The sequence below is a fragment of the Eulemur rufifrons genome, chromosome 27 (genome assembly GCF_041146395.1).
Source record: "Eulemur rufifrons isolate Redbay chromosome 27, OSU_ERuf_1, whole genome shotgun sequence".
Lineage (NCBI taxonomy): Eukaryota > Metazoa > Chordata > Mammalia > Primates > Lemuridae > Eulemur > Eulemur rufifrons.
The window spans coordinates 14,972,790-14,986,034 of record NC_091009.1 but is presented as its reverse complement, the minus strand read 5'-3'; the positions used below and the strand labels follow the sequence as shown (position 1 = coordinate 14,986,034).

The 13,245-nt window shown below is 42.0% G+C and overlaps 1 protein-coding gene across 20 annotated transcripts in view; it reads left to right on the top strand.

Annotated features, from left to right (window-relative positions):
* Positions 1–4,632: 4,632 nt before the first annotated feature.
* SMG7 (SMG7 nonsense mediated mRNA decay factor) overlaps positions 4,633–13,245 on the top strand; it is a 75,261-nt gene continuing 66,648 nt past the window's right edge. For 19 of the 20 annotated variants that reach the window (XM_069459609.1, XM_069459605.1, XM_069459607.1 and 16 more), the window contains exon 1: positions 4,633–4,895. Coding sequence is in view for 6 of the 20 variants with exons in the window: in XM_069459608.1 (XP_069315709.1) it covers positions 4,867–4,895 (29 nt within the window). In the remaining 14 variants the exon portion in view is untranslated. The remainder of the gene's footprint in view (positions 4,896–13,245) is intronic. The other variant, XM_069459603.1, reaches the window with a different exon arrangement.

Here is a 13,245-nt window from a genome sequence, read left to right as displayed (position 1 = left end):
TTGACATAAAATATATTGATTTTTGATTAAGGATTCCAAGATGACCTTGGTAGTACTATGCTTGGGGTACTAAAGAGATGCATGAACACTAAGGCCTTCTGTCAATAGAGTTAGAAAGGCTAAGGTTTTTATTTTATTTTTAATGTTCTCTTTAGTCTTCTATATGAGCATCTCTTCTTGTCTTCTCTACATTGTCTGTGTCAATTAAATGAGCAGATAAGATTTGGGAGTATGGTAACTTCTTAAAGGTATTTTCTTATTGGGAATTGGGGGAAAACCTTGAAGATAATAAGGTTTCCCTTAGTAAATATTAGGAGAGTGGACAAGGAGGAAGAGAGAGCTCTAACTATCATTACCCAACTATGACCTCATTGCCTCCCAAACCAGAAGTTTCTTTTCTTGTTACAATGCTTCCTGACTATTCTTCAGGCTAAATGATTCCCTCTTAGGAGAGAATGAATAAATATACACTTGGCAAACTATTTGAGGACAGCTGCTGACCCTTGATCTAAGAAATCTTGAGCAATAGGAGACCTGAGTTTAAATGTCAATTTGTATCTGAGTCACTATTTGAAGAGACTGAATCACTCACCTGATTGAATGTCTGAGGTGTGGTACTAAAGAGTATGGGCTAGCTTTACATTGTATACTTGAGTATGCAATTGATAAATCATTCTCATTAAAACAGAAAAATATTTGTTAAGTGCCTAATAGTGCACAAGATTTGGAAACATTCAGAATATGTAGGCTAAAGATTAAAATAAATTAGTGCTTGTTAAGGAACAGGTGAGATGTCTATTATTATAAATAGGGAGGAGGCTTACTATGTATTAATTGTCAAGTTACTGAAGCTATGGGTAAATTTGGTATGAATGTTAAGAGTGGCTTCTCAGCTAGTACTTAGTAGTAGATTCAAAAGAGGTCACTCTATTTACTAGAGCAGAAATGTGATTATATTAGTGATATAGTGTTTTGTAATGATAAAACGTTTATGAAAAGTTTTAAACCTTTAGAATCTGATGCACAATGTCCTGATACTGTATTCTTTTCTGTAATCAGAGTCACAGATAAAGAAATCTATCTTCTAGCACTGAACAACAATAGATTTGGGTGGTCTGTGGTCAGACCTATGAGTATTGTAGACAAAGGCTAGATAGACTATTATTTTTAAATTATTTTTAAAAATAATTTTGTTGTAGTAGTTCTAAATTATTCATTTTAGCTCGATATAAATGAGCAGAAAGAAAACTAAGATTTACTACATGCCGGTGTTGTATATCAGGCACCTATATACTCAGTCATATATATCACCATTAAAGGTCACCGGAAGCCTATAATAGGTAATGTTTCCACTTTGGTTAAGAAGCAAACTGAAGTTCAGATACCGAGATGGCAGAGTTGGAATGCACACTCAGGTCTGTTAGCTTATGACATTTCCATGAAATCACTTAGTCAAAAAGACAAACCAAAAAACTTAAAATCAGGTAGGATTAAAGGAAATGAGGCAGCTTCTCTTTAATTTCTTTTGGTTTCGATGTAATCTATATCTACAGGGGAAAAAAGTGAATAAAATCTATTGCAGAAAGCTATCTGTATTCTACAAGTCTGTTGATTGGGGTAGAGAGAGATGGGATTGGAAAATGTGTATTAAGCAGTATGTAAATTCCAGGTCATAATTTTTCTGAATCCTAGTGATTTTTGAAAGTTATTTTTAAGATTAGCATCAATGTCTTCTAATCTGTAAAATATGTTACTATTCTTTTATATAGTTTATAGCGATATCATGAAATTATTGAAGAAGCTTATAAAATTCTTAGGAAAGCTGCTATAAAATACAAAGTTTCTTATTTTTGACCTCATCTGTGTTCCTACTTTGCTCGTACCTTAATTACTGAATCCATCATACTGCATCCTCATCATCTCTCTACTCTGATATCTCTACGAGAAAGTGGGTTCCTTCAAAACAGGGACCATGTCATTGTGGTATCCATAGTAACCTGGATGGTGTCTGAAATATAATAAGTGCTCAGTAAATGTTTATTGAATAAACAAACCAGCAAACCATAACAAAAAGATTCATCTTTCTGATCCCAGTTTCTGTATTTCCAAATTAGAAGATAATAATATTTTCCTAGATTGCTTATCAGGAGTGCAATCTGCTCATATACTGTTTACTGGAGATATTTACCACAGACATAAAAAGTTATTACGATGATTAGTAAAAGGGTAATTATGACATACAATTTTTATTCTGGTGAAAATCTTTTAAAAATCTAACCAATAAACTTCAGGGAAGAAATGTAGGATATTTGAGGTAATATGGAGTAGTAATCTCCACCCTTGGGCTCTCAGGGTTGAGGCAAAGCAGGCTCCTACAGCAGAGATGAGAATAATCTCTCACTAGGTGGCTCTCTTTCCCGCGAGCGGGCGGCGTGTTGGTGCGGGGCGGGATTACTGGGGACATTGTACTGCCGCAATCACTGAGCGTCATGTCACATCATACTAGGTGTCTGCAGCGTGAGGGGCATAGCATATTTTCTATTTCGTTAATGACCATCTGTCCTTGGGATTTATTTCAAAGTAGGCTTAGTTTCGTTTCCTCCAAACTTATACATGATGTTCTAAATGAACATTGGTCCAGTCTTTTAATAGGTGTGGTCTCAGGGAAGTATCTATCTTGAAAGTGCCTCTTCAGCTAGCATGGAAAGACAGCAGGAATCAGTTATTCAAATCAAACCAAACCGAATCTAAACAGCTCATTAAAATCCTGATTTTAACTATCCAATGAGGGCTGCATTCTTGGAAGGTTTTATATCTTTACATGTCCTAAAGTACTTTGGGATAGCTGCTTAAATGACCCCACAATACGAATCGAAAATATAATTTGTAAAATGTTAATTACTTCAAGCCATCACAATAACGACTTCTCCAGGTATTTTTTTCATACTCCATATTAACCCCATTCTGTTTTTTAGCCCCAAACCTGACAAAAATACACATAACATTCAAAAAGATTTGTTCTAAGAATAAGAATTATTTTCCCAGACTCCTTTCATCGGCCCTCTTGCCACTGTATTTAGGGTTCTTCTTGATACTATTTTACCCAATGTTTTTCCCTCTAACCCGAAAGATACAGAGTGACAAGTTGTAAAATACCGCAGACCCGTGAAAGGAGGAAGGTTGTAGAGGAGGGAGGAACTTGGAGGTCTGCCTTTAATAATCAAGTGGTCCCTCGTGGTATAGCGGTCAAGATTAAAAACGAACACAAAAGCAAAAAACGAAAAGAAAAGAAAAAAGAAAGAAAGAAAAGAGAAAAATAATCAAGCCGGATCCCCACTGGGGGGTGTCTCTAAGAGGGATGTTAATAGTAAGCCTCTCAGCTCGTCCCGGTTCTAAAGGCTTGAAAACCACTTGTTAGCCTTCTAGGATATGTTCCCACCCTCACCCTGGCCTCCTTTCGGCAGGCTCGTGGACGCTCGGTCGCGAGGGTGTTATGCTGGATGGGGTGGATTTTGGGGAGGGGTCAACCGCCAGATAAAGTCTGAAGTCCCTGTCGGCAGGAGAGGGATCGTGGCTGTCGTGTGCCGCTCTCCTCCCTCAGGGACCCCGTCCGGGAGGGATCCCGCCTCCCAGAGCCCAAGGCAGCTGTGGGGAAACCCCTTGCCCTTCCTCGCAGCCCAGCGCTGCCGCCTGGCCCTCCCGTCTCCAGCCCGCCGCCCGCGCCCTCCAGCCTTCCAGCCCTGCATCTTCTTCGCAGGCCAAGCTCTCTCCACGTCCGGCTCTGAAAGGAACCTATGGAAGTGGTTCCCGCCCGCGGGCGTGTGGAAAAGCCCACGGTGAATGCCTCGGGGTCTCCCCCCAGTTGCTGCGGGAAGGGGGAAGGGAGGAGGAAATGGACTTCACCGCCCGGGAGAACTACCTCGATTCCAACCTGGGGAAGGCCTTTAGATGGAAGGGAAGCCAAGGGGGAACCCTGGGCGGATTCCCGGGAATCCATTCGCTAAGGAGAGGGTCACCCTGTCAGCACACACCAGTTACTATGACAATACAACCCCAGCCATCAGTTGTCATGGCAGCCACTTATCCAATCCGATTGATTTCCTTTCTTTTCCTCCCTGGGCTCCACCCTATCCCCTCCAACAATCTCTCAGCGTGCATGGGGAGGGGCCGCAGAGAAGGGGAGGGGGTTCTTCGCGTCACTCCCTAGCGCGCGAGGGAAGACGAGAGTCCAGGGACTGGCGGGCGGAACTGTAGGAGGAAGGGGCGGTGTTTCCGGTGGGGAACAGTGGAGGAGTGGAAAAAGGAAGAGAGGAATCGGGTGGAGTGGAAGGACGGGGGAAGACTCTGAGTGTAACTCCTGGTTGATTTGGGCTCGATGTTCCCGGTGAGGCTGGGATTACCCCCTCGCGCGGGAGGAGAGGGGTGGATTGGCAGGAAGCCTCCAAACGCCACCAAGAGGTCGCTCAGCAGCTGCACAAGGGCCACGCAGCTTGCTGATCCCAAGAGGGAGCGCTACCGATAGGCGGAAATCACCGGGAGGGACCAGCGCTGCTGAAATCTCGCGAGAGAGACCCCCACTTCCTTCCTCTGCTTCTCCCTCCTCGTTCCCCCGCCCTCTTTCCTTCGCCCTCCTCCTCCCCCTCCCGGGTCGGAGTGTCCCTGCGCCCCACGGGCCGGAGCAGCAGCTAGAGCAGCTTTCCCCGCTCCCTCCCCCTCGCCTCATTCACCCCCCCCTCCCCCGCTGAGCGAGGAGGAGCCGGAGGAGAGGAAGATGGCGGCGGCCGCCAGCACCCGCGGGGCCGCGGGGCCGCTCCGAGGAGCCTGAGAGACCCACGGAGGCTTCGCGGGAAGACGCGGCGGCGGAGGATGAGCCTGCAGAGCGCGCAGTATCTCCGGTGAGTGCCGAGGCCGGCCCAGTATGTAGAGGGAGCGGGCCGAGGTTGGAGCATGGAGCAACAGACACAGAGGTGGTACGTCCGGGGTGGCGGGGGAGTTACTGCGTCCTTTTCTCACCCGGCTGGGAGGCGGGGGCTGCGAGGGGTTCTGCGGGAGGGGGCGGAGCGGGCACACACACATGCCTGCTCGGGTGCCTAGCTCCTGCCGGCCAGGCTGAGCTCCAGTGAAGCCGGCCAGTCCTGGTGCGAGAAGGGAGGTTGGGGAAGCGTGAGAATGTGTACGCGCGCGCGTCAGGGGTCTCAGGCTCGCTGGCTAGGGGTGGGGAGAGGCGCCCGGGGAGGCGGCGGCGACCCCGAGTGGAGGTGGGTGTGGAGAAGTCTGATCCCCGTGGCGGGGGAATCGTGGTGTGGCGTGGGATTGGCTGGAGCGATGCATGAGGAGAGGACGGGGAGGAAGTCTGCACACCTGGGGTGTTGTGGGAGACCGAGGAGGGGGAGACTGCAGGAAACTGGAGCTTGTTCTTCGTTCTCGGGTTGGGAGTACTGAGGAATAATGTCATCTGTAGGTAGTTCGCGGGGTGGTGGGGGGAATGAAGAGGGAGAATGGATGGGGAAATGAGGAAAGGGGGGAGGTACTATGGACGAGGTTGGGTTCTCCAGAAGAAACTGGGTTAGAATCAGTATAGTGCCGGAAGATACCATTCTGAGAGTCGTGTACATTCTTTACCAGTGGTGTAAGGAACTTGTATGTCGGAGGTAGAGTGATGCATGGGTACAGTGTGTATGTGTGTGTATGTGAGGTGTGTGTCTGGGGTTGGGGGAGGGTGGCGATTGATGTACCATTTCAGGAAGAAGATGCAGAGACACTGGAACTTAGTACATGATGGGGAGAGCATATTGAATGGAAAGACACCAGCTATTGTGCAGCCAGAAACATGGAAGCAGAATAAGAGCTTGGAGGTAGAGGTAAAAGGGTCAAAAATCTTGACAGCAGGGAAAAAGAAGGTGTTAGAGCCTGAGATGAATTGGGGAGTTGCTACTGCTTAGAAAAGAGGAGACCTTAAAACTCCTTGTCTCAGGAGCAGAACTAAGAAAGGCAGGCCTTATGGGAAGATGTTTAAAAAAAAGAAAAGTGGTTTCATACCTTGTGGAGGAGGGAATTGGATGGGGTAGAAGTCTGAAATGAGCAGAAAAGTCAGTTTAGCTGTTCAGTGAAGTATTAACGTGTGGATCTCTATATGGATATTTTAAGAGAAGGTGTAAAGTTACATGATACATAAGATGACTATTCTACTTTTGTGAGCAGTGATAGTTTCATATTAAGCGTATGGAGAGGAGGGAATGATGAGATCTTTGAACTATGCCTGAATGCCTGAGCTCAGCACAACATGTATGCCCAGTGACCATAGGGCAGTTGAAATAATATCTGTATATTGAGGCCCTTTTTTCTCTTCAGTTATCCCTGTATTGTTTAATATATCAGATAAACTTAATAAATACAACTATGACAAAGATCTGTGGCAGGTTCTGGAGGGGGATACAGAAACCATCAGGGTAGTGGTTAATCTTAAGGAATTTGCGGTTTAGTGTCTGTTGGGCAAGTAAATTAACAATGGCACAGAATATAGTATAAGTATCATAAAAGTGTTTGGTCCCAAGGCAGGAGATTACCTGAGCAATTGGGGGAATCAGGAAAGGCTTCCTCTGTTCATTTGCTCGTTTATATGCTCATGATTCACCAGTTGTTTTGTTGATCACCTGTACAGTAGGCATTGTACCAATGTCTGAGAATAGAAAAGTAAGAACTCCACCCTTCTCTTACATGGCTTACAGTATGTTAGACTTTAAGAAGAAAATGACGCTGAAAATGAGCTTTAAGGATGAACAGTATTCTGACAGATGTGGATTGAGAAGAGGGGATTCCAAATGTAAGGAAACTGAGCAGAGATACATGAATAGGGAGGTTGGGGGCGGAGAGGCATTTGGTCCAGTTAGACAAGAATGTAGCATGATTACAGCTGGAAGAGTTTAGAGTTTGACCTCTTCCTTTTACAAATGAGGAAAGTGGGCTCAAAGAAGTTAAAATTGTTGAGGATCGTATAGCTGGTATGTGGAAACTGTAACTCAAATGTAGATGTTCTAACTTAAGCTCAGCTGCATGTCTGTGTTCATCCATTCTTTCCATGAATACGTACTTCTTAGAACTTGCTATATTCTAGGTTGCTGAGAAAATACTGGTGAACATGGGAGAGTATATTCTAGTAGAAGGACACAATCAAACACGAGCAATTAAATATATATCAGGTGGTCACAAGTACTAGGAAGAAAAGTAAAGTAAGACGGGGATGTACTGTTTTATATAGACAGAATGGTCAGGGAAAGCTTATTTGATAAGGTCGCCATATTTAAGAGGGTCTTAACTATCGTGTTCCATAGTTTATAGTTAAAATGTGTAGAATGGAGAATCTAAGATTTGCTAGAAGGGAATTAACTTGTACATAGCTGTGTTTTAGGAAAATGAATCTGTGTAATGTATTGGTGGACACATAGGCCAGAATTAGGGTAGTGGCAGTCAGTCTAGAAAGGTAGGATGAAAAGGAGGTTGGGAGAGTGATGGTACTTTCAATGGGAAGGTCAGTGGGCTTTGAGAATCTTTTGTGTCAACGCATCTTATATTGTGTAAGTTGAAGTGGTAGGGAAGACATCCTTAGTTGTGGAATCAGTGATGTACAGCTTGAGATGGGTTTAGTTCTTTGAAGAAGGGAGAAAATAAAAAGAATGAACACATGTTTAAATATTTTCCAGCTAAAATTGAACAGGCAAAATGGGGAGACATAGATCCTGGAGTCCCTTAAAGATTCTTGGGAGCCAATCTTGTATCAGTCTTATACATCTGTCCTAAGTAAATAAAGCAAGTCTTAGGGCTGTCAGAAGTCTGGGACTGAGGTGGGGGTTATAAAGAAGGCCTTGTGCCAGCCTGAATTTCCCTCCTCCTCTTCTAGATAATAATTCCATTTAAAGTCTGCTGTGGAGAGACTAGAGAATGTCTTCAGGAAGCATTCTGTTCACTTTCTTTGAAAATAGAACTGTTGGTTTTTATAGACAATTCAGGGAGGATGCTGAGTATTGTTGAATGAATGTGGTTGGGAGTATAGCAGTTATTCTTTGTGACCTTGACTTTAGGAAGAGTTTTCTTGCCTGTCTTTGTCAGTGGTGGAAGACCATGACTGAGCACTTTTTAAATTGCATAGCTACAGATACACCTTCATGTAAATGAAAATTAGTTTTGTCTCAGCTGAATTTTAATATTTTAGAATAAATGAGCTGGGTTTCTGGCATTGGAATGGTAGGGTGGTGGGAAACCAGGAAGCAAGATGGCAGTTTCAAAAGAGTGAGAAATGAGGATATGAGGTAAGAAACCTCAGTAAGACCAAGAAAGAGAAGGAATTCAACATCAAGGGGACTGAATTAGTCTCAAGTTCTAGAAATAGAGCAGAGATGAAAGAAAGCAAACCTATTCTCTGTATGGGAAAAAAGGTGATATTCTGGATAAGAAAGAATAATGAGATTTTTGTTGTTGTTGTTAGAAAGTGTCTTTTTTTTTGTAATAGCAGACTGACAAGACTCCTATCTAAATAAGTTGAAAATGCTTTCTTATATTTTGTAAATATAAGAAATGGTTTTAAATATGGAGTTTCTAGCCTGAATAACATTGGAAATTTATTACTCAAATTGAAGAAAAATTTGGAGTATTTTCTCTTTTGACGAAATGAAAGATTTTAAAAGACTTTGACACTTTCAGTGGTGGGGAACCCGTGGCCTCAAGGACATATGTGGCCCTCTAGATCCCCAAGTTCAGCCCCTAGACTAAATCCCAACTTCACAGAACAAATCCCTTTATTAGAAGAATTTGTTCTGTAAAATTTGGATTCAGTCAAAAGGCTGCACTCAGGGATCCAGAAGGCCACATGTGGCCACAGGTCTGCAGGTTCCCCACCTCCGGATGAGATAGTAGGTGAAGTATAATACCGTGCTTTAAAAGAATAGCATTTTGAAAGAATAGAAATATGGAAATTAACATATCAAAGTCAGAAAAGCCAGGGGTGGGGGAAGTATTAAAGTACAAGACAGAGAAGACGTCATCAAAGTTGTTTTGGAAGATGAGAAAGTAGAATAATCATAGCCATAGGGAATACCAGTTAAACAGGTCAAATCCTGTTATAAAAGGTGACACGGATGCCACTGAATGACATCTTCTGTCCGTTTGGGAGACACTGTTCATATGCTGTACTCCCTCCAACTTTCCTCGTTTTTCTTTTGTCCTTAATTTCTTCCTGTGCTGTAGGTGTTTTAGTGAGATCCACTTGAAGTGGATTCCTGGTGTTAAACTTCTTTACAGGAAAGGTCCAGAAATTGTTGGATTTTTGCATGATACCTCTGTAGTGAAGAGACTGCATTTCGGTGGCATGCTTCTTTGTCAGAAACTTTGTGACCACAGGTAGAAATAATATAACAGCCAAAGGCTGTTTTGTGAGACAGCAGAAAAATGATTGTCATTTAAGTAGGAATTAAAATATCCAAGATGTTGTAAGATAAAATGTGTCACCGTAAATCTTGGGACAGAAAGGATGAAGGTGGATAAAGTAGCAAATAGCCTTTTTCTAGCCTGGGGAGGGGAACAGGAAAGATCATGGGAGCATTGGGAGGAATATATAACTAAGTAGGATGGGTTTCAGGTTCTAGAAGGATCTAGTAATGTCACTGTCACCAGAAGCTTCAAGAAGTCCTACAGCACATGCTGATTTTAATCCATGTAGTCCACGACGTCTTCATCCACCTGCCCATCTGCCCCTCCCCACCATGCACATCCTTTACAGCAGCGGTCCCTAACCTTTTTGGCACTAGGGACCAGTTTCATGGAAGACATTTTTCTGGGGGGGGTGCGGCGGGGGGGGGGGGTTGGTGGTGGTGGCAGGGGCCAGCAGAGCTCTATGGCTTGAGGGTTGGGGACTGCAGCTTTATAGGATGTAAAGTAGCTTTTATCCCAGAATATCAGCTGAACATGGCTAATTTACCAAGTGTGGTAAATTACTTGAAGCGAGTGACTGTTTTTTGAGGCTTATAGGTCTTTATAATAGTGTTAGTAGCATATTACCTGCTTGGATATTGACTAGTTAAATTATTTAAATTAGTTATTAAATTAATAATTTCTTTTTTCCTTGTGATTTCAGTTGAATTCAAAATGTATACTTCCTGTTCTAGCCTATGTCTCATTTCTTTGCTTTCTAACAGCTGCTGTCTTCTACCTTCATCGTATAAAGCAATTGCTGAGGGCTTTTTTTGTTTGTTTGTTTTTAATGGATATGTTATAGTAAGATTTGAACCCATTAGTACAGCAAGTTTCTTATGAGGCAGTTTTGCAGTGGAGAATGGTTCAGATTTTAAAAGGGCTGGTTTGTTTTATACTGGAGAAAAATTATTTGCAGCCTCCAGCTTTAGGTGGGTTAGTTTAACTGATAGATCTTGTTCAGAGAATAAATTATTAAGCAGATGTCTCGTAGATAGTGGATTGTTCATCTGTATGTAGGTGTGTTGGCAGATGGTCATCACATATTTAAGTTTTGCAATCAAGCTGTATTTTAATTTACTTGCTGTGTTATTGTGAATAGACTTATCAGTGGTCTGGGAGATTGTAACTCAGAAGGGCTGATCAGCCATTACAGGAAAATATAGGGATGGGAGTTTTGGCAAATGTGTCACATGGTAAGTGAGAACTTGTTAACCAATTCGTTTCTTGTTAGCATGTAAATGGAGCTGCTTAGGAAGGTTGTTTTTAGTCTCCTTTAGACTCAATTTTTAGTCAGTAGGAAGAGGAGGTGACTCTACTACTAACTGTTTAAGAAAACTTTAGGAATCTTAGATAGATTATTTAGCAACTTTGGGTTTTTTTTTCTTATCTGCTTCATTTAGAATAGGATTTCTTGGCCAGGTGCCGTGGTTCTCGCCTATAATCCTAGCACTCTGGGAGGCTGAGATGGGAGGATCGCTCGAGCTCAGGAGTTGAAACCAGCCTGAGCAAGAGTGAGACCCTGTCTCTACTAAAAATAGTAAAAATTAGCTGGATGTGGTGGTACACGCCTGTAATCCCAGCTACTCGGGAGGCTGAGGCAAGAGGATCGTATGAGCCCAGAAATTTGAGGTTGTTGTGAGCTAGGCTGATGCCATAGCACTCTAGCCCATGTGACAGAGTGAGACTCTGTCTCAAAAAAAACCTATGGGATTTCTCAACTGTTGTACTTACTGACATTTCGGGCCAGATAATTCTTGTTGGAGGTGGGAGAGTGTCTTGAGCGTTGTAGGATATTTGGCAGTATTCCTGGCCTCTATCCATTAAGATGCTAGTATCATTCCTTCATTTGTGACAAATAGAAATACCTGTACACATTACCAAAAGTTCCTTGGAGGTACAAAATTCACTCCCAGTTGAGAACTGCTGATTCAGATTATATATATAGGAAAGATATATTTTATATGCATAGAATGGGATATTTTTTCATTTGCTTCTTTTCTCTTCTTCTAATCCACAGATTATTTTTTAAGATTTTCTTGTAAGTTTTCTCTTAGGTAGTAATAGGCTAATTACCATGTTCAGACTTTATCATAAACACTTGTACATTTAAAACATTTTTAAATTTGTGTTTTATTTTACTGGCAATTATTGAATGCTTAGTATGTGTAGAGCATAAACGCAGGGGTTGCCTTTGGCAAGTTCAAAGATATTGGAGAAAGATATTTAAGTAACTGTAATAGCATGTAAACTGGTAAGCGCTAAGAGAGAGAAACAAAAGTACTCCATGAGTATAGGCAAGGAGTTTATTCCAACAGAGTGGAGGTGGGTGAGGAGGGGCATCTTTGAGGTAAGATTTGGTCTGGGTATTGAAAGACGGATGGGACTTTTAAAAGTGGATATTGGGCAAATTGACATTTCAGGCAGGAGGAAAAACTCATGGCTCCTTTATTCCAAATACATTTTTAAAAATTTCATTCACTCTCATTTAAACATGGCATTGGTATTCTGACCAGATCGAGGATTTTCTTACGTAAGGCAGGTTTATGGATAGAGAAGTAGAGATGTGGAAGTGGTAGTTCTGAAGATTTGATGGCTGGTATAAGCCTCAAAAAGAGAAAAGCAATTTGGTCAGGTAGGTTCCTACAGAATCCCTTCCTTTACCTGTGCTCTTGATTGTATGCCATTCCTCCAGCTTATTTCAGTTGTGCTCCTCTCTTTTAGTCTTTTAAATTATTCCCTTTATTAGGCTTCTCTTCTGTGAGCCAATCTCAATTTTCTTTAAACATCCTTTTCTGTTTAAGTTCTGTCTTTTTTGTTGTTGTTGTTTTTTGGCTACCTGTTTCAAGTTCGCCCTATACTATGTTTTTTGTTTTATTTACCATCTACTTTTCCTTACTCCCTTATGATCTAGTTATTTTCCCCAGTACTTTACTGGGATTAATATTTCCAAAGGTGCCAAAGACCTCATAATGGCCAAGTTCATTCACCGACTATTTTCCTTTCTCTCTCACACTCACATATTTGTTTTCCTTCTCTTTCTCCTTCCCCCCATTCATATCTATCCTTCCATCCCACTCGGAAACATTCAGTTTGGGCCATGGTATAGCCCAGGTCCCTGGGGATAAAAATAAGTAGTTTTACTAGGCTCACAAGTAAGTATTCAATTACCACATAGTTCATACCATCTATGATACATGCACAGGGGCCTTATGGGAAATTTTCCACACTGGGATTCCATGATTCTGATTACGCTCACTGTACTATGCTATTGAAATACTCTTCCAACTGTTACTTTGTCTGCATTTTTTGCGAGTAACAAGAAGAAAGCATTGACTTTGAGCTTTAAACCCGGCCGCTACTTTCTCTGTTTTTGGACTAAGAGCATCTCTAGGGTCTTGATTTCTTTATCTGGAAAATGGAACATTGGTCTCATAAAATTGCTATGTTAAAATAACAAAGTTCAGTGTTAAAATAAAAATAACAAAGATTTACATGTGTTTAACAAATTCTGGGTTTTTTTTTTTTTTTTCAGGCTCCTTACCACCTGTCCCCCTGCCAATTAATCTTTTGCATTGCTTCTATATAAATAGTCCTGAAAAAAGCATTTATATGGCTTTCACTTCCTTAAATTCTTTAATGTGTTATTTTTGGCCTTCTATAAAATTACCCTTATCTACCTCTGCTGTGTGGTATCTCCTTACCCTTTGATAAGAACCAACTGCCTTAGCCAGAGTAATCTGCTCATTGTCTTTTAAACATGGCATATCCATTCCTGCTGAA